Genomic DNA, 20,033 nt, shown 5'->3' on the forward strand with positions numbered 1-20,033 from the left:
CCCCCCCAACCCCAACCTTAAACTTTCAGCATGGGGAACATTTTCTCGTTTCTGCACGTGCCTCTTGTAGTGTCTCAAAGGGATTTGAGACACTGCAAGAAGCACGTACGGGCTCGTCTGGACGCACCCACAGAGTTGTAACATTTTGTATTATGAGAACTAATGCCCATAGCATTCTAACAAAATATATCTTATTTGAAATGTTCTGTAGTTTTTAAAGTTGTTATTTTTAAATAAATTTAGCTCCTTCTCCCTACTACTTCTTAATTACTTGACTTTCATTGGTAATTCTTGTAATATTGGCAATTTAAAAGTTCTTCAGCAGGGGTTGTCAACCAGGGCTATGCATACCCCCAGCGGTACTTGGGAAGCCCCTATGGGATACGCATGGGTGCGGGGGGTACAGAGCACCACCACCCTGCGCTGCTGCTGCTCTGCATGTGGGCCCCCCCCCCCCCCCCCTCCTTCCCTGCATGGGGGCCCCCCCCCCCCCCCCCTCCTTCCCTGCATGGGGGCCCCCCCCCCCCCCCCCTCCTTCCCTGCATGGGGGCCCCCCCCCCCCCCCCCTCCTTCCCTGCATGGGGGCCCCCCCCCCCCCCCCCTCCTTCCCTGCATGGGGGCCCCCCCCCCCCCCCCCTCCTTCCCTGCATGGGGGCCCCCCCCCCCCCCCCCTCCTTCCCTGCATGGGGGCCCCCCCCCCCCCCCACAATCTTCCCCTGCTCCGTGTCTGCCTACTGGGGGGTACACTTATTAAAAAAGGTTGAAAAACCCTGGTCTAGAATTGCATGTAAGGGGCAAAAAGGCAAAAAATCCACATATTTGGGAGGCTGAGTTGAGATGGAGCCTTTCATATTGAAAAGAAGAGTCCTCTTTTAAATTTATCTTTTAAAGTTTATCTTTAAGCCATAGTTTGTTTGCCCTAATGCTAGTTGTGCTTGTAAAGATAGGAAACTTCTAATGGACTTGGGCAGTAAAAATGGCACATCATTATTTTAACATTCGTCAAATATGTTTGAAGGGTAGTATTGATAAATTCTATTTCACCTATTTAAGAAAAATTGTTCCTAGGTAGTGTACATGTGCACTGTGACCCTGATCATCTATTTAAGCAAATACTTTAATGTACATATATCATTAGTCCCATTGCTTTGAAAGAGATTCCTCACATAAGTGATAAGCATGTGCATTTGCAGGACTGGACCTATTCTGTGGTTTATAAATTGTGATGCATATGTATTTAGTAATTAAAATTTCTCAGGGTATCATGTTATCAGCTGAGATGCTATATGCCATACATTAAAAAGTAGGCTTACAAAATTTACAGTATTAGTAGTGTTAATTCTAGTGTGTTGTTTTTTTTGTTCGTATTAGATTTAATGTGAACAACAAAATTCTTCATCCTGAAATTGCAGAATGGTAAGTAGCTTGTACCTTTTCTTTTCCTAATCCCTGTTGCAACTTGTTTTTTTTTTTTGTTCCCAGTGAAACCTGGTAAAGGTCAATTCACTGTAGAGCCTTTTTTTCAGTGGGTCCGTCAACAGACCCTCTAATTTACTGTTTGACAACTTTTTTTGGTATTGGGTAAGAAAGTAACATGTGAAAGATTTGTTTTTTAGTTTAAAAAAAACAGCATGTTCTTTTTAGCATGAGATGAACAACAGTTAAGTAATACTTCTGAAGACCTACCAATATTTCTTGGTTCCTGTTGCATTACTGCAGAACGCCTTTACAGTAGGATATCAAAGATGCAGCTCACAGAGCCCTATTGTCTGACCCACAGTGCTGCCTGTTGACCCACAGGCAGCATGTGGGGTGTGACATGGCCTTATGCGCTGTACATGGAGCCCGTTTCAGCAACTCTGGCACCACACCGCAAACAGCACCTGCTCTGGTGCAACTGTTGCGTGCAGGACAGCCTCATAGCTGTAGCACATGTGGCATCTACCCCAGCTACACCAAGACACTCAGTGGATCCAGCATGTGGAGTACAACCCAGACTGTGGACTTGCCCTCTGGACACCCCTGTTCTAGAGCTTACAGTTGATCATATGAATATGTAAAAGAAGTAGTCATAATTAAGGTTATTTCAATTAATTTAAAATGCGATTATAACAGGTTACAATTCTTAAATGTCAAGTCATTATTACTTTCTTTAGGATTAAATTCATAATATTAATTCTGATGAATTCCTTTGTTCTTCTAGATAATACAATGTAATTTTAGATGGATTCTACTGTAATTTATCAGAAATTAATGCCTACCTGATATAGCCAAAATTATAAGGTGTTAATAAATGTTAATGTTGACATCTATTCAATTGGAAAAAATCTCCATTAAAAACATTATTTATTGCAGCCCTTCATGATGTGCTTATATTATGTTCATATACTATTTTGTCTTAGGAAATTGCTATATTGTTAAAGTTATAGCACCTAACTAGTTCTGCTATTTTAAGCTAGCATTGTTAACATTATCCTAAGAAGCGTTTTACAACTAAGGCTTTCTGTTTTTTCATTTAGCAAATTAATTGAAGGTGCAGCACAGTGGAGTTTGCTAATTAAACAGGGTTTTAACTAAGCGCTTACATTATATTAGCTTGGAAATGAGAAAACAGCTCTTTATTTAAGATAGATTACCTGCCTGTTCAGAATCTTTAAAAGTAAATAGGAAAAAATATGCACTGCATCATAAGATTGTAGCTATTGCATTAAATACTACCACACATTGCTCTTATAGCTTGTATTTAATTATAGTAAACATTACTTTATTATGAATAGTCATCTTCCACATGGTAGTTTTTGTACCAAAAAATGCCATGTTGATGTTGATTAGGGATTTAATTTGGTGAAATGATCATCTGACAAAGCATCTGATATTTCAGAGATGATTTGACAAACTTAATTGTGGTTGCTTTATTTAGGAGACTGTCCCTTCCAAGATCTGAGTCCCTGTGTCCCAGTACACCAGGGATTAAGGAGCACTTGAGTAGGTACACTGAAGTCAGTGCTCAGGGTTAAGCACTTGCTTAAGTGAATTCGATCAAGGCCAGGATGCTCAGTCTTAATTGAATTAATTAATGGAACTTTGGCCGTGGTAATGTTCACAAATTAGCGTCTAAAATGTTTCTTTCTGAGACCTGAAAATCACCTTAGAAAGTAATAAATATTCAAATACACCTCCGGTTCCTACATTTGGTTAGCTACAATATTACCTGGGGCCATGACCTATGGGCCAGAAGTGACTAATTATACATCAGCCCATGGCCTTATATGAGAACACCCTTTCCAAAAACTTCATTTATGAGAGATGCTCTTTCAAAGCATGTGTTGCTAATTATTGTAGCCAAAATATACCCATTAATGTGTATATGTTAGTAAGAGGTTGCTGTAACATTTAAAAAGCTTTTCATAGAATTAAAGAGCAGGAAGGGACCTCAGAAGACATCTAGTGCAATCCCCCCTGCTTAGGCTCATCCCTGTCTAAACTATTTCTGACAAGCATTTACCTAACCTGTTTCTGAAAACTTTCAAGGATGGGGATTCCATAATCTCTAGGTAATCCATTCCAGTGCTTAACCACTCTCATAGGCTCTGGACAGGCAGAAAGCCTCCCCCATTCAGTTCAGGGAGACCTGCATCCATGATGCAGCTATCTGCAGCCCCCAACATGCCGTCTGGTAGAACAGGAGATGTGTTGGGTGGGGGGGGTTGATTCTCCTGTGGCTGCAAGGCCACTCAAATGCAGAGAACCTTGCAGCCTAGAGAATTTTCTTCCCATCCTTCCCTCCCACCCTGTACATCTCCCAGTAAACCCAGAGGAGTGCACTGGCCAGGGGCTCTTTTCCTGTGGTGGGACAGGCTGTGGAGGTGTGTGGGGAGGGGGACATTATTCCAGAGCTTGAAACCCTTCCAGTCCCATACCTATCTTCTGCTTTACTTCTCTGGGTTGAACTGGTAGAGTGCACCAGGCTGAGGTGGGAACTCTTCCAGGGCATCAGGAGGGTTCCCACCCCAGGAGAATGGCTTCCTTGGCCCTTCCCCCCCACCCCCAGGGTCTCCACCGGGTTCCCTGATGGCCTGCCCTTGGCTGGGCTGTCACGGAGCCAGCCCTGGAGGGACGGAGGGCGATTATTCCTATCAGATATCAGGTGTCCTCAGCACCTGAGAGAAGTGTACAACTGTTCAAGTTTAGTGTGGGAAGAGAGATCTGTCTGGTTCAAGGAGGTAGAACTGTTTTGCAGAACAGCCAATTTTATTTTTCGAGAGAGCCCTTGTATATCCTCTTTTTGTGCTAGGAGTAAAGCTTTTCTCCTGGCACAGATATAACACCTGTACATGGCCAATAACTAGTTCCTCATATCCAGCCTAAATTTCTCTTGTTGCAATTTTAACAGTGCTGTTCTTTCTTCCCCCTGTTTTTATGGAATTGAAAGAAAGCTACTGTTTTCCTCTTCTCTCTGGACCCTCTAAAATGCTGGATTAAATTCTGATTTTTAGAGGCATTGCTCCGGCAGGGATGCACAACCTTTGGCCTGCAGGCCAAATGCGGCCTGCGGAGCTGGGCCATGCCCCCTTCCTCTTCCCCCCAGCAAGGTCAGGTTGGAGCCAGGATGCCCTCTGCTTCACTTCGCATGAGGTCCTGCTGCAACTGCCCCATGGTGGATTGGGACCACCAGCCAGATCCCGGCCTTGGATGGCCTGGGCACTAAACATCCAGCCTGCCAGCCAGAAAGGTTGTGAGCCTCCTGCTCCAGAGCAAAATTTGAATCCATGCAAGCTTTAGATGTGAACCAGCATTGCCCTGCTCCTTAACGCCACATTGGCACTTGAATTTGGTGATATAAAGATTATTAACATGGAGAATCAGGTAGTCATATGCACCTATAATAAACTAGCTGACCAACAGCGTAAGAACACCAGTGTTCTCTACTGTTTGCATGTGAACCCTGGTAACATGATGTTAGGAATTGGAGCCAGCATTGTATTAGTACAGCATTCCTGATGTGACACAAGATAACTTGAAGCTTAGCAATCTATCATGCTTATTGACTATTAAACTTTTTGTATTTTCTTGTCTCCACGAGTCTTGAGATTCAGGAGATAATTGGCTGCGAGAGAATTTGTTGAATAATTCAGATAGCTTTGTGTCCTCCTTAGCTTAGGAAGGAGACTTGAACAGAGTTTCTGAGTATATTTTGAGGAGGCTAATGTGTGTCCACTGCATGGTGTAGTCTTTCTGGAATGTAGATGTCCTGTTAAATATTTGTTCACCAAAGATTTGTTCAACTTAACGAATGCAGAATTACGGATGTGACCTGTCAGTTAGATGGGTTTGTGACTTCCATTTAAACCAGCAGATGAATTCTTAAAGTATATGCTATCAGCTACTCTCAGCAATATAAAAAATATATGAGGGCAATAGTTCTGAGGTCCTTGAAATTACAGCATAGAACTCAGAGGTTGGGAGGGGAAGATCCTTGATGGAACAGGGAAGGAGAGGAGCTACTTAAGAGTCAACTAAAAAATTGCCTCTTTCTAAAATTGTCAGTAATACTGTTTACCCAGGGTATTGGCATTAAAATATGTCGATAGGTGGCTAGCTGAAAATTGGTATGCCTCTTCTAAAACTCAAGTGCAACAATATTATGTAGTTTAAAAGAAGATTAGGTAGCAGAAATTGAGTTAAGGTTTATTTCTATTTTCCACTCTTATTTTCTCTGACTCTTTTTGTTTAGTTGTTTTCCTTTTATTTTTCCCTGGAGGGTGCTATGATTATTATTATTTTTTTACACTGGGAAATTCTAATCCCACGTGTTCCATTGTTTTTCTCCAAAGAGGCTTGAAGGGTCTTGTAGTGCAATGGAGGGTCTTTGGAGGGTGCAAGGAGACACTGATACAGGAGAGGGGTGAGTGAGAAGTTAAATGGTGGTTTTCTGGGACAGAATCGAAACTGTATATATTAGGGAAAGAGCACCTCTGCTCCCATTCAGGCATCCCTGAACATAAGGCTCTGAACATCTTTGTCCTGGACTGACTTCCTATTACTGCTGCTGCTGCTTATATCAGCCAGAACAAGACTGCAGAAGAAGCAGTGCTCTTTGTTTTGAGCAGCCTGACAAGCCGTCTGAGAGAGGAAAGAGCTGTGTTTATGACCTTCCTCTAGATCAGCATTTCTCAACCTGAGGGTTGCGACCCAAAAGTGGGTCCCAAGAATATATGAAAGGTCATAAACAAACTTAAAAATGGATTCTCCTTTTAAGGGAGAAAAGAATGGGAAACCGTGGCTTTTCCCTTGCAGGCTGGCAGAGTTCCAGCTGCGAGGTGCTGCTTGGAGCCTCCCATGCCCCACATACACCCCATTGTCCCTCTTACCCACCCCTTCCCCACACACTGGTGAGCTGGAGCCTGGGGGTGGGGGGCAGCAGGCTGGGAGTCTGGGGCACTGGGTCAAGACCAGATTCAAGTACCAGCCCCAGCCACTGATGTTTACAAGTGGATCCTCGTACAAACAAGGTTGAGAACCACTGGTCTAGGTGCCATTCTTACACTATCCCTTTCCCCACTCTCATTAGAGGCAGAAGACAAAAGGCAGGAACATGGGGACACAGTACTAGCTGCAGATGAGTTGGATGTGGAGCTCAAACCCTGCTTTTTGGGGCAGCTTGCCAGTGTGAAGCCTGTACTGTAGGGTTACAGCAGGGGTTGCACTGACAGGAACCATCTTCCACTGACGCCAAGTTTAACTCAGGCATTAGGGTCTTGGCCATAATGGAGAACAGGAACAATAGCACTGAGGGCTTGTTATGCCAGTTAACCTTTGTGGAGGTCCTGTATCTGTACCCAGTCTCCCCCATTGCCTGCCTCCTACCCTACCCAGATATTGGGCATTCTCCATGACCCATCTTCTCCTGTAGTTTTGTGGGTATAACTCCTTGGGAGCTTAGGGACAGAAGGAGCATATGGTGGCAGTACATGACCAGAACAAATGTGGGTGGAAGATGTGAGGTAAGCACGGGTGAGAAAATGGGAAGAAACGTATGTATTGTAGTTGGGATTAACTATGAAGCAGAAAGAATCTCCCTTCTAAATTGCTAGCCTGGAACCCTTGACCTCATTCTTTCCTCTTTTAAGAATAGCACTTGATAGGCTTTCTACAGAAAATGGTACTTATAATTGAGGTCAGAGTTCAAGTTGTGTTTTCAAGTGTGATTTGGAAGAATTTAGAAAGTTTGATATTCTTTTCATAACTTGGAAGTGTGTCAAGGAGTGTCTTTTGGATGCAGATGTCTGGTTAATGTGATGTGGGAGAGGATGGCATGCGTTCTACAGCTGCCTTAATTAGATCCTGGTGTCTGCCTGGTGCACCATCCCTCCCTGCCAGACTCTGGCCTAGGACTTTTGACCAACTAGCCAGGACCAGGCCACAGAATCCTGGAGTGTCCTGGCCAAAGCAGGATGTGTGGTCACCCTGTTTCTACACCATATTATATAGTAGGAAATTGGCAAGTTTATTATTTCCTATTTCAGCGAATTCTATAACAGTTAGTATTACATAATATTTGTTGGAAAAAAATTCAATATAGACCATTCTGGCAACTAATGTTTAAATGGTTGAGCTTTCTCAACCAACAGTAAATGTGAATTATAACCACCAAAATACATTCTTAGCATTATACTGGTCTCCAACGAAATGCTGTGGCACTGGTTCAGTAAGCCCAAGGAACGAGGAGTGCATGAAAAATTGTGAATTTGTTGCCTCCTGTATGTTCTATGTTTTTCCAAACACTTCTAAATTGTCTTACTAAAGTGATTTATTATGAAACCTAAAGATACAACATAAAAATATACTGGCCTGTAGCTTGAGTTTGTTCAAATTCGTAGCAGTTTCTTTAGAAGTTTTATTAGATCTTTTTTTACCTGCCCAATAGTTTCTAATGCACACAAACATTTTATCTGAAGGTCAAGGTACTGATTTCCCCTCTCTCCCTCCCCTCCCCCAAATAGCTACTAGTATTCAAAAGATGTTGAAGTCACTTAAAAAAAAATCCGTATTTGACTCATTTCCTCAGAAGGAAGTTTTCCTCCATAGCACTAGGAGTAACTATTGTAAAAATGTCAGTCTACCCTAATAATCATCTGTGCATCAACCATTTTGCCAAAGCAAAAATAAAATCATTATAATGGAAAACTGTCACAGGATAAATATTTCCCAACTGGAACATGAATAAAGCCACCCCTCTGCTATGACATTTATCTAACAGTACCAGTTTACTGTTTCATGTTGCTGTTCTGTTTAATTGCTTTGCTTCTTAATTGTAGTAGGATGGAAGCAAAAAGAATAGCAAATATTATATAGCCTCTTCAATAATTTTGGTATTTTTAATAATTTGTAGTATTCTACCTTACAGGCGTTGTCTAAACACCAGGAGAAAACCATTTGGCAATGTTTTCTGCTTGTGTGCACTATTTTTTTTTTTGCAACTTTAGGAATGACAGGCTTACATTTGTATGTACAGTAGGTTTAATTTCTTCTGTATTTGGGGGGTATTTTGAAGGATAGCTCCAGCTTTCTGTCTTTTTATGAATAGATTCTATCAAGGAGAAAATTGCTATGTAGTTAACTTTCTAAAGTCATGTTAGGTTTTCTGTGGGTATGGGTACATAGTACATGCAGTATTTTCATGACTTGTGTAGAAAATTTTCAATGTTTTCTTCAGTTAGTACTTGGTGTTTCTAATATTGTTTAAGATTACTTCAAATGTGGTTTAATGTTCACAATACAACCATCTCTTTAGGAAGTTTTATAACATGGCCTTTTAAAATCTTTGGGAAATTTACAAAAAAAAAAAACCCCTTGCAATAATGAATAATACATACTTATTGTTTAAAAATGTTAGGTTTAAGGTTGGCCTCAGGATATATAGAAGTGAATTAGCAATCAGTGAAGGTATATAAATCCATTATAGCTATTTGGAAGTAGAACATTTTTCAAGAGACAGAAAGCAACTAAAATGGAGAAAGAGGTTTATTTACTAATAAACACTTACTGTTTTATTAACACTGACAAATAAAAGATTGTTTATGTTCTCTGGACCTTTTTTGATAGGTTAATACAGGTACTTCAGCTTTTTCTCCTTCATTTTTAAAATAGTTTACCTAAAAAATGAACTAATGTAAAGTGATATGTTAAGAATATCATGACTGTAACATTAATTGATAAACGTGGGGCAATTTTTTTACATTTAGAGTTGTCCTAGATCTTTGATCAGAGGTGTATTGTTGGCACCCTAAGTGCTATCCACATATTACAAGCCCAGATTATATTGGATAATGCACACAAAACAAATGAGAGGATTTTTCAAGCTTGGGGTTTAAATTATTTATTTTTCTTTATGTTCTTCTTATAGATTGAGTACAAATGTATTTACTACTGGGGGGAGTTGGGCAGGGAATTGATGCTGGGAGAAGGAACCTGCATGCCATTCAGCTGCCCCGGCTCCTTCCCTGCATTGCTACTCCCCTCTGCTCCCAGCTAGGTCCAACCAGACGCTGTCATGGAGGGAGCCCCAAAGGTGCTCCTAAGCCAAGCTGCAAGGAGCAGCTGTCTGCAGATTCCTCCTTGCACCTTGTATTGCTTAGGTTCCTCATGCTAGCTCCTGCTTCCAGGGGAGCAGGATACAGAGCAGGATCTGGAAGGGAGGAACCTGTGTGCTGTCCCTGGCCAAGCTGGGCTCCCTGTATAGCTGCTCTCTGCTTTGTGAGACAGGAGTGGCGCTTGGGCTCCCCCTGCTCCTGGATCAGCTGAGGAGAGCAGTGGAAGGGGGGGCAGGTGGTGAAGGGGCAAGTGGTAGTGGGGGGCAGGCAGCAGGGGGAAAAATAAGGAGGCAGGTATGGCCTGGGGGGATAAGCAGGGGTGGGCCAGGTCTGGGGCCACAGGTGTGTTTGTGGGGTGGGGGGCAAGGGTTGAGGTCAGGCTACCTGCTTCTCAAGCTGGTTGTTCTCATCCACCTTCGCTTTCCCTCCTTGGGCCCTGCTTTCTCCCCTGCCACTGCTTTCCTACTGCAGCAGTGGAGGGGACAAATTTAACAACAATTGCATTCTAGACATGGAAAATTATAACATTTATAATTTTCCATGTTAAAAACAAATTATTAAGAAGTCGTCTTAAATTTGAAGTTATCTTGGATTCAGGTAAGTAAGGAATAGGGGTAATAAATGAGAGCTAGAAACTGAGGGGCTTGGTATGTGCATTCAGTGTATATAGGGGGAAGCAAGAAAGAAAACAATATTCATATTGTAGTTAGAGAAGAACATGTACTATCTGAAGGATACACAACTGAATTATGTGGTTCTTCTCAGAATGAGTTGGAACATTATGGTTTTGATTGCTTCATTAATATGTTGCTACTTTGTGCAGGAACTTCTGAAATCTAGTCAATTAAGTTCAAACCAATTTCAGGAGTTACGATGACACATTCCATCATTTTTTTTAAAAGTTTTCTCTCTGTTGTATGAAAGAAGCAGAACTGTCTATATGCAACATCCTGTTAAAAGCACAAATGTGTGTTACTTCTAGCAATAGCACTTTTTAAAATAAATTGTCTGTATCAAATAATTTAGCTGTTAATCTTAGGCCTAGTTTGCATGCTGACTGTCTGTTTTTCAGTGGACTCTGTCAACTACTTGTTTTTATATAAATATTAATGAGTGTATATGTGCTTTGCTGGCCTCATGTCTCTTCATAAATATAGAATTTTCTTCTCTGTTAGAGTGTTATCTTTAAAATAGAAATAGCTGCTTTTAAAGAAATCTGTCTCATCATTTTTTGTTGTAGAGTGAAATTCACCCTTTCCTACAAAATGTCAGAATAGTTGGGTTTTGAGCAGGATTTTTCAGGGCAAGGTATCTCTTTCCTTTCCCCCACCATCCACAAGCAGAATAAAGGTACTGCAGTCTGACCCCCCTGGCTACTATGCTAACTTTGGTGGCATGAGTGCTGCCTTTGTCATCTTCCCTGCACTTCCCATGTGGAGATTTTTGTCACTTGTATAATATAATAATAGGTCAGTAATCCAAAACCTTTCTAAGGCCTGTCCCATCAAGGAGACGGAGCTCCCTCTGCCGTCGCACTGCTTGCATCATCTGTCATGGTAGCAGGGTTAAAGAAGTCTTTGTGTGGGCCCTCTGGGTATTTATAGACATGCTCCAGGGGGCGGGGAGGGTAGGGAGGGGACTTTAATTAGCACAGCTGCTAGAGCTGCGCTAATTAAAGCACCTGCAGTGATATGTGTATCGGCATCCCTGTGCTGAAAAATGGCGGCACGGCACTTTGAACTAAAACTTGTTCAACGTGCTTCAGGTTAAAGCACCCCGCCACCATTTCTCAGCATGGGGACACTGATACACATGACACTGGAGTCTGCTGGAGCACACTAATTACTACGCTCTGGCAGACTCGATTTAATCGAGTGTGCTCCAATGTGCTGTAATTATAACATGTCAAAGCAGTCTTCCTGCACGTGTATAGGAGCCCTCTGTGACTGACTCTTATAGTTTCATAGTTTCATAGATTTAGGGTCGGAAGGGACCTAGTAGATCTTCTAGCCCGACCCCCCGCCAGGGCAGGAGAACAACAAAACCCCAAAACAAGAAACGGGACTCAAATGAGTCCAGCCAGGTAGGCATCCAGCCTCTTCTTAAAGACCCCCAGGGTAGGGACCAGCACCACTTCCCTTGGAAGTTGGTTCCAGCTCCTAGCCGCCCTAACTGTGAAGTAGTTTTTGCGGATGTCCAATCTGTACCTCCTCTCCATCAACTTGTGCCCATTACTCCTTGTTATGCCAGCGGGCGCTAGGGGAAACAGCGTCTCCCCCAAACCCTTCTGGTCCCCCCTAGTGAGTTTATAGACGGTCACCAGGTCCCCCCTCAGCCTTCTCTTGTGGAGGCTGAATAGGTTCAGGTCCCGCAGTCTCTCACTGTAGGGTCTGCCCTGTTGTCCCCGGATCATGCGGGTGGCCCTCCTCTGGACCCTCTCCATGTTGTCCACATCCCTCTTGAAATGGGGCGCACAGAACTGGACACAATACTCCAGCTGTGGCCTGACCAGCGTCGCGTAGAGGGGGAGGATCACCTCCTTGGCTCTACTCGAGATGCACCTGTGGATGCATGACAAGGTCCGGTTAGCCCTGCCAACCATGACCTCGCATTGTCGGCCCATGTTCATCTTGGAGTCAATAATGACTCCAAGATCTCTTTCTGCCTCCGTGCTCTCGAGTAGGGAGTTCCCCATTGTGTAAGTGTGCTGCTGGTTCCTACTGCCCAAGTGCAGCACCCTGCACTTGTCCGTATTGAAACGCATCCTGTTCCTGTTAGCCCACCCCTGTAACCTATCCAGATCCTTCTGCAATCTCTCACTCCCTGCTAGCGTGCTCACCTCCCCCCCAAATTTTGGTGTCATCAGCGAATTTAAACAGGTTACTTTCCACCCCATCATATGAAGTGTTGGATTCCTTAAATAAAAACTAGGCCAATGAATTCCTTGGAAATGCCTATAAATTGAAAGCTAAACATGATCTTCTTTATGCAAAAGGCACTAGAAAAAATATTGTTGAATGCAGATTGCAGAGGTGTTTCAAATAACTGTCTTGACAATGAAGCCTTATGATCTATTCAGGTAGAACAGGCTTTAATACTCTATGCACTTGCAGTTGAGCAGTTAATAACTTGTATCAGGAGCTGATGTATAGGGATTAGACACTTGAATTAGGAAATTGTCAGGATTTTTAGGCACCTACAGATTAGGAATACGTACTCTATATTGAAAGTAATATAAAAGTCCATCAAACGGGTCTTATATTTTCCTGGTAGCATGTGCAGTCCTCCAAAGAACGTTATAAAAAATCTATAAGCTGTTACTACCTCAGTTTAAGAAGAATATAATTGAACTGCTGTTCTGCATGCCTTGTCCAAAATGCAGCAACTTGTCTCCTTGTCCATATCATGTATATATACCTTTCTACAATTCTTCTCTGTCCCTTTTATCCAGTTGAGAATGTAGTGCAATTAATGGTGAATTCTAGTGATAAGATTTATGCTTTATGATTATTTTGTGTGGTTTCCCAAACGATTAGAAACTTTCTAACTATTTACTATGTTTATGGTTTTAATCATTTACCATATTTCTGGTTTTAATCAAATTTTCATTGGCATCAGCAGTTTTATGAAGGTGCCTGTATTGAAGCCACAGGAGGTTTTTTTCTTTGATGAAAGGGAATATGTTGTCTCCTACCTGTGTCGAATAATTCTACACTTGCAGTCATTTAGTTTAGGGAAAACATGAAAGGCTCTGATGGAACTGAAACTCATTCTGGACTTCATTAAACAAATATAGGGACACAAATAAATACTGTAAATTCTGTCATCACAGAACAGTATAAAAGTGAGCAGTTTAAATGGAAAATGTGCATGTAAATGACAGTTTCAAGGCATAGCCAAGGTATGTAGAAGTTTACTGCTTTTGCACACATTGAAGTTTAATCTGAAAATACAATTTGAGCATTTTTCTAAAACTTGAATAGATTGGTGTCCTGCTTTTTGAGAATACAAAAGATATACTCCAGTGTTGCTTTTGAGCTAGATATATAAGCAATGTGAAAAATGTATGCTCTGTAGTATGTGTGTGTATATAATGAAAGAAAGAGGATTCTGATGGAAGAGCATGAAATTGTCTGCATATTACAGATCGTCTATTCAAATAATATATTTACTTGAAGTATGCAACAGGACATAGTAAGTAAGTTGTAATTAGTCTATTTTGAGCAGATGTCAAGCATTATATTTGTATACCTGCACAATACCCTATAAGAAGTGAAAACTATTTCTTAAGCAGCGAGTATATCTTGAAAAGAATGATCAGAATGGTCGTAATTACTTTTTGGTTTCCAAATTCATGTGTTCTCCTTCCATGTAAACATCCTGTTTTCCCTTTTAATGCACAGATGTTAGCAGAGAAGTGGAAGCAAAATGGATCCATGGGAAATTCCACTATGGAAAATAATTTTGAATAGTGCTAAAAATAAATAGTGTGATTTGGAAATATTCCATTTGGAATAGTTGCTTGAACTGTCATAACAGTAAAAATACATTAATTTTTAACATACCATGAAATGGGGTTAGAAAATGTTGATTGGGCAGATTCTGCTTGTTAGTATTAAAATAATGCCAGTTAGGTTTGAAATGCTTGGTGCTTTCTTTTGTAAGTCTGCTGTATTAATGGTGAATTAATGCAACAAAACATTTTCATCTAAATATGACATCTTTCCTGATATCTTATAACAACTTTTCATTTTTGAAGCATGTTTGATCTAATTCCTCCATAGGTTTACATGTTTTTTCACTTTTTTATTTTTATTGGGCTGAGTTGCATGGAAAATGACTAACCTAATCTGATTTCTTTCATACTTTTCTTTGAAGTCGTGTGATTAAGACAGACATGGAGTTGGAAGTTATGCGCTACACCAATAAAATCTCCAGTGAAGCTCATAAAGAGGTAATGGATCCTTTACTGTTAATAATTTTTGCTCTTTGTGTAACAGTAGTATTCAGAAGATGTTCCCAGCAACCTGAATTGCTTAGTAATAAAATAATGGAAGAGCTGGATAGAAATAGAAGGATAATATCCCTCCCATTATAGCTCTGTAATACAACTTGCATTGTCCTTGAACTCATTGGCTCACTTGATGTGCAGGTGATGAAGAGTTTTTGGGCAGGAGGCTGAAGGTGACCTGCTTGCAATCTGATTACACATTCTCTGTGTGAAAATAAACTCCCCAGCAGTGGTGAAGGTGGCCATGATGATTTTTCTGACCTCTTCCAATGCTGACTGGTGAGAGTCAGGACTTCTTGGGAGCAGCAAAGCCTGCTCAGCCCAACTGCTTGTAATCTGAGAAAATTTACAGTTATTCCCTGTGATCTTTCTTAAAAGATCAGCTCAGCAAAGGAGTAATCCTTCACTACTGAAGCGGTCTGAGTGGGAAAGGGGAAATGCCTGCCTCTCTTGGTTGAGTGGCAGTCGAGGTCTGGGCTCAGGCCCACTCTTTGACAATAGACAGGGTTTTTATATTATGGACATACAGTGTTATGGTGTTTGTGATTTTTTTTTTTCTTCTCCCTTAAGGAAAGTAGTGAAAGGTGGCTGTTGCATAGGGCAGTGCCAGAACAAGTCTGCCCTTATTGTAGCATCATAGCCTGTGCCTAAACTGCCCTCCTGGGTCACTAGTTATTTTTCAGTCAGAAGTTAAGATTCCCTCCCATTTGCGGCCCAAATCCTCACAAGGTGAGCAGTTCCTTTAGACCTTCTAGGATTAAGCCCACCCTCCCTTCCTCAAGGCTTCATTGTTTGCTGCCCTCAGGTCCTGCTGGGCAGAAGGAACTGGGAAGCAGGAAGCTCTGCTGGGTCTGCGGCAGCCCCTGGCTCTCTCCAGGTCGATTTCCTAACCCCAATTCCTGGACTTAAACTCTTATGTCCCTTTTAGCAGAGGTCTCCACAGCCTTCCTTCCTGGCAGGTTTCCCAAGCAGGCTGTCATCCTGGCTGATTACAGGGAGTCCTTGGATATGAGGCCCCGTCTCTGAGCTAAGAGCACTTCTTTTTAATAGTCAGGTGGCCACATGACTCCAGACATTTGCCCTGCCCACCTTTCCCAAAGGGACCCTGCCTTGAAATAGGTTACCTGGATATACCTGGATCTTATAGTGGCAGATCATCCTGTTACACCTACCTTTTAAGACAGGCCACTGTTTAAATAATACTAATAGTTTAGGTTGCTTTATTTGTGACTGCTGTTCTCCATTGTTCCTTTTATCCTTTTGCCCTTATTTGTTGTATCCACATGATCTGTTCTCCTCTTCGAATTGATGGTTTTTCATCTCTTCATGGCTGTGTGCCTTGTAGATGTATGCGAGGGGGTGTTGGTGTAGTATTTAAATGCTAGACAAGAGTCTATTGAAATGGGATTCTATTAGCTTCCGTTTTAAACTGAAATTTAGTCTTGTCCTTGAGGAGTGGAATGTCTCCAAGGCAAGGACTGGCATTTATTATATGTTTTATACTAGGGTGTTGGGTATTTGACTGGTCAAATAAAGTTCAATCAATTTGACCGACATCTGACCAGTCAAAATTGCCAAATACAGTCAACTAATATTTTTAGTTTATTTACATTAAAAGCAGTAATTTATTACATGCTGCTGAAGTAAGTATTTCACAATTACATTTTTTACAACAAAAAAAAACACCACAGGAAAAGCACAAGTCTTCCATTAAGAAATGCAACAAAAAACATTAAAAAATCATGTTTCTGTCAAGGAAAGTACAAAAAAAATATTCACTTGCCAGTCACACTGGTGCAGGGAGCTGCCTTACAGCAGGGAGCCCCAGTTCTCTGCAGCACACCCCGCACAAGGCCCCTCCACTTTTGACCAGTCAAAAAATATGTAGTCAGTTGGCAATGTTTGGCTGATCAATTGACTGTCTAACCCCAGTTTATACAATGCCCTGGCAGAATGGGGCTCTGACTTTGCCTTCTAGGCACTGCTGCAGTAGAAATATTTAAAAGCTGATAATTGTGGAACTAGAGGTTTAAGGTACAGTGTTGGAAATCATAAAGTTCATTTTCTTCCTTTTGCAATCACCAGTAATACTTGTCCCTCAAACATGAAATGAAGGTTCATATCTGTAAACTTGCTCAGACAGCTGTTGTTGAAAAATGCTTGTTTTTACTGATTACTGAAAATAATGGCTGTTGTGCCTGTCTGAATAGAGCCTTCATGTTCTTTCTTTCCTTTTAACAAGTCTGTACTTCCTGAGATTTTTTTTCTTTTCAACTGTCTACAACCTTCATAACAAAGTAAACTGGCAATGAAGAAATCTGCTAAAAATAAAATACCTCAGTTTCTCAAAGGAAAAATAGAGCCTTTGAATCTTTGAAATAGTCCATACTCACATCAGCAACTTACGGTGTAAATCTAATATTGTCAAATAAAAGAATGTTTGTTTGGACTATATTTCCATTCAGTATTTCATTTTCCTAGTACTCTGCGAAGTTGAAACAGAACGGAAAGCTCTGTTGAATGTAGTAGAGTTTGCTGATTTGAGCTTTCACTTTGGCATTCAGATTAGTCATGTCAGTTGTACCAGCTGAATTTATTTCATTGCTTGATGTCGTAGCTAGTTATAGTGATCAAGCACCAGTGGAACCCCCCGTTGGATTGTTGCTTGGACCTGTGCTCTTTAACATATTTATTAACGACTTGGATGAGGGGTAGAAAGTACAGTGATTAAATTTATGGATGATACCAAGCTGTGGGGAAACACGGGGACACCAGAGGATAGGGTAAAGATCCTTGACAGACTAGATTTATGGGCTGAACAGAATCAGATGAGGTTTAACAAGGAGAAGTGCAGGGTTCTTCCTCTGGGTAGGAAGAACCTTCACTATAACTACACAATGGGTGGTGGTCTACTGGCTGGCCCAGACCTGAACAGGACCTGGGCGGCACGATAGACTGGAAGATGAACATGAGCCAACAGTGCGATGAGGCTGCCAGAAAGGCAGATAGAAATCTGGAGCTCATCAGCTGGTGTGTTACCAATAGATCCAGGGAGGTGCTTCTCCCACTGCATTTGACATTGGTGAGGCCAGAGCTTGGGTACTGTGTCCAGTTCTGGACTTCAAGAAGGATGTGGATAAGCTGGAGAGGGTACAAAGAAGGGCCACCCATATTGTTAGAGGCACAGAAGATAGTCCCTATGAGGAAAGACTCCAGGAACTGGGCCTGTTCAGTCTGAGTAAAAGAAAGCTGAGGGATGACTTGATAACCGCCTACAAGTACGTCAGGGGTCAACATCAGGATCTGGGGGAGTAGCTCTTCAGGAAGGCACCTCAGGGGAGGACGAGGACAAATGGGGATAAGCTAATAGAAGGTAAATTCAGGCTGGACATAAGAAAAAAAATCTTTTCTGAAAGGGTCACCAGAATCTGGAACACACTCCTAGCAGAGGTGGTGCAGTCACCATCCTTGGAGGTGTTCAAGATTTGACTTGACCAGCACCTTGTTGAGCTCATCTGAGCCCAATAACTTCCTGCCCAGACTTGGTAGGGGACTGGACTTGATGATCTTGCAGGTCCCTTCTAGTCTTATGATTCTATCTTGAGGGGGTCATCTGATCCCAGCAGTCTTTCCTGCCCACTTGCAGAGGGGCTAGACCTGATGATCTGTAAGGTACCTTCCAGCCCCTAACATCTATAAAAGTATAAGATCATTGTGAGTTTCATATTTAATCTTAGTATATTAACAGAGGAAAATGCAAATGATATGTATAATATCTTTTCACTCTGAAAATGTTGAGCCGTAAGTATTTATAAGGTAACAATTTGTCATTCTTTCTTACTAAATAAGAAGTATCTTGTGTTAACTCCTACAGGTAATGAAAGCTGTAAAAGTGGGGATGAAAGAGTATGAGATGGAAAGGTAAGTGTTTCTCTTGGTATGTGTTAATAATAAAAGTAACAGTTGAGGCAAAGCAGTAACATTGACTGAATGGTGAATGGGCTTGAAGCATTATTTTATTTTTTGCAAAGAGATTTTATCAATTTCTGCATCTTGATAGTAGTTGATTTTTTTTTGGTTGTTTAATACAATATAATTCTATTCTTTAACTTTATGTAATATACAGAAACTTTACAAAATAGTCATTATTATTGCTTGAAAGCATCCAGTAAAGAGGGTTTTATGGGTAAATGTTGCCATTATATCTGTTCTGCTTAGAGGACGACATTAAGGAGCTCATAAAATGTTCAGAACTGCTCGATTACATTTTAACTAAAACTACAAGCCAGCATTACTTGTTCTGTGAATTTCACTATACTTGACCTATGATGAGAGGTGAGCCACTTGGTTGTCCAATGAGTAGTGGACATTATTACATCTTTTAAGGAACAATCTGATGGAGTACAGTGTGTGTTCTTTTGTATTTGGTAAAAACGTGCACTATGCACTATAATGCGCTATTTCTGTATCTTGACTTTGTTCTAAACCAAAATGAAACTCGCTGCATTAATCCTAACATACTGGATCCAATGATCATACGAGGTCCCTTCCAGCCCTAATGTCTGTAAAATATGACAGTGAAGCTGCAGATAGAAAGCCAATGTCACTGAAAGAAAAAGTGAACTGGAAATAGGAGGGTTGTAAAGGTGTTACCTTTTGGGTTCTGTATTTCTTTGGCTACTTGTTGCTGAAATATATGGCCATTTACACAAGAGACTGACTACTGATGATTGAGTAGATTAGTGACATGCCTGTACATGCAGGTAGTGATATTTTAACTTCTTTATTAAACATTTTGTTCATTAGCTCAGCAGCAATATAATTGTTCCCAAAATCGCTTATTAAATGTTTTCTCAGTGTACTTTACCAGTTGTTCTTTGGTGTAATAACTTAGTCTTTTCTTAGTAATGTGTGTGTTCTGAAAGACATTGTTCAGATCCCAGAATTTGTCTTAAATTAGTTTTATTAATTAGCTCTGGGACAATTAGTTGGAGGACAATTATTAGCTACAGTAAGGAACGTCAAATGAAGTTGGTATTTGTCATGAAAAACTAAGGGCAGGGCATAGGATACCTAAACTTGCTAGAGAACATTCAATATAGAAAAACAAAGTTATTTCTAAATAATGGTAGTGTAAAATGATGTTTTAGCTGTGATGGTCCAGAAACTATGCAATGGGCAAGGGTTTCTTAGGGTGATTTATCTTTTATTGGACCATCTGTGTAGATGGGGAAAAAGTTAGATGAGCTTTCAAATGCAAGACATTTTCATCAGGGGACTTGATGCATCTGGGGGGAGCTTTGGGGGCTGGATCTGGCTTGTGCATCAGGGATTGAACATCCTTGCTGTAAAGAGGCTACCCCAGTAATGTCTGCCACTTTTATGATATTGGATCCTGCTACAATTACTTTTAGAACCTGAGCTTCTCT

At 41.2% G+C, this 20,033-nt stretch overlaps 1 protein-coding gene across 3 annotated transcripts in view; it reads left to right on the forward strand.

Annotated features, from left to right (window-relative positions):
• PEPD (peptidase D) overlaps positions 1-20,033 on the forward strand; it is a 284,355-nt gene that overhangs the window by 95,615 nt on the left and 168,707 nt on the right. For all 3 annotated transcript variants that reach the window (XM_019505586.1, XM_019505588.1, XM_019505587.1), the window contains 3 exons: positions 1,372-1,416; positions 14,472-14,547; positions 18,479-18,525. In XM_019505586.1, the coding sequence (XP_019361131.1) occupies positions 1,372-1,416; positions 14,472-14,547; positions 18,479-18,525 (168 nt within the window). The remainder of the gene's footprint in view (positions 1-1,371; positions 1,417-14,471; positions 14,548-18,478; positions 18,526-20,033) is intronic.

This window comes from Gavialis gangeticus, unplaced genomic scaffold, assembly GCF_001723915.1.
Source record: "Gavialis gangeticus isolate Ggan-Ray unplaced genomic scaffold, GavGan_comp1, whole genome shotgun sequence".
Taxonomy (NCBI): Eukaryota; Metazoa; Chordata; order Crocodylia; family Gavialidae; genus Gavialis; species Gavialis gangeticus.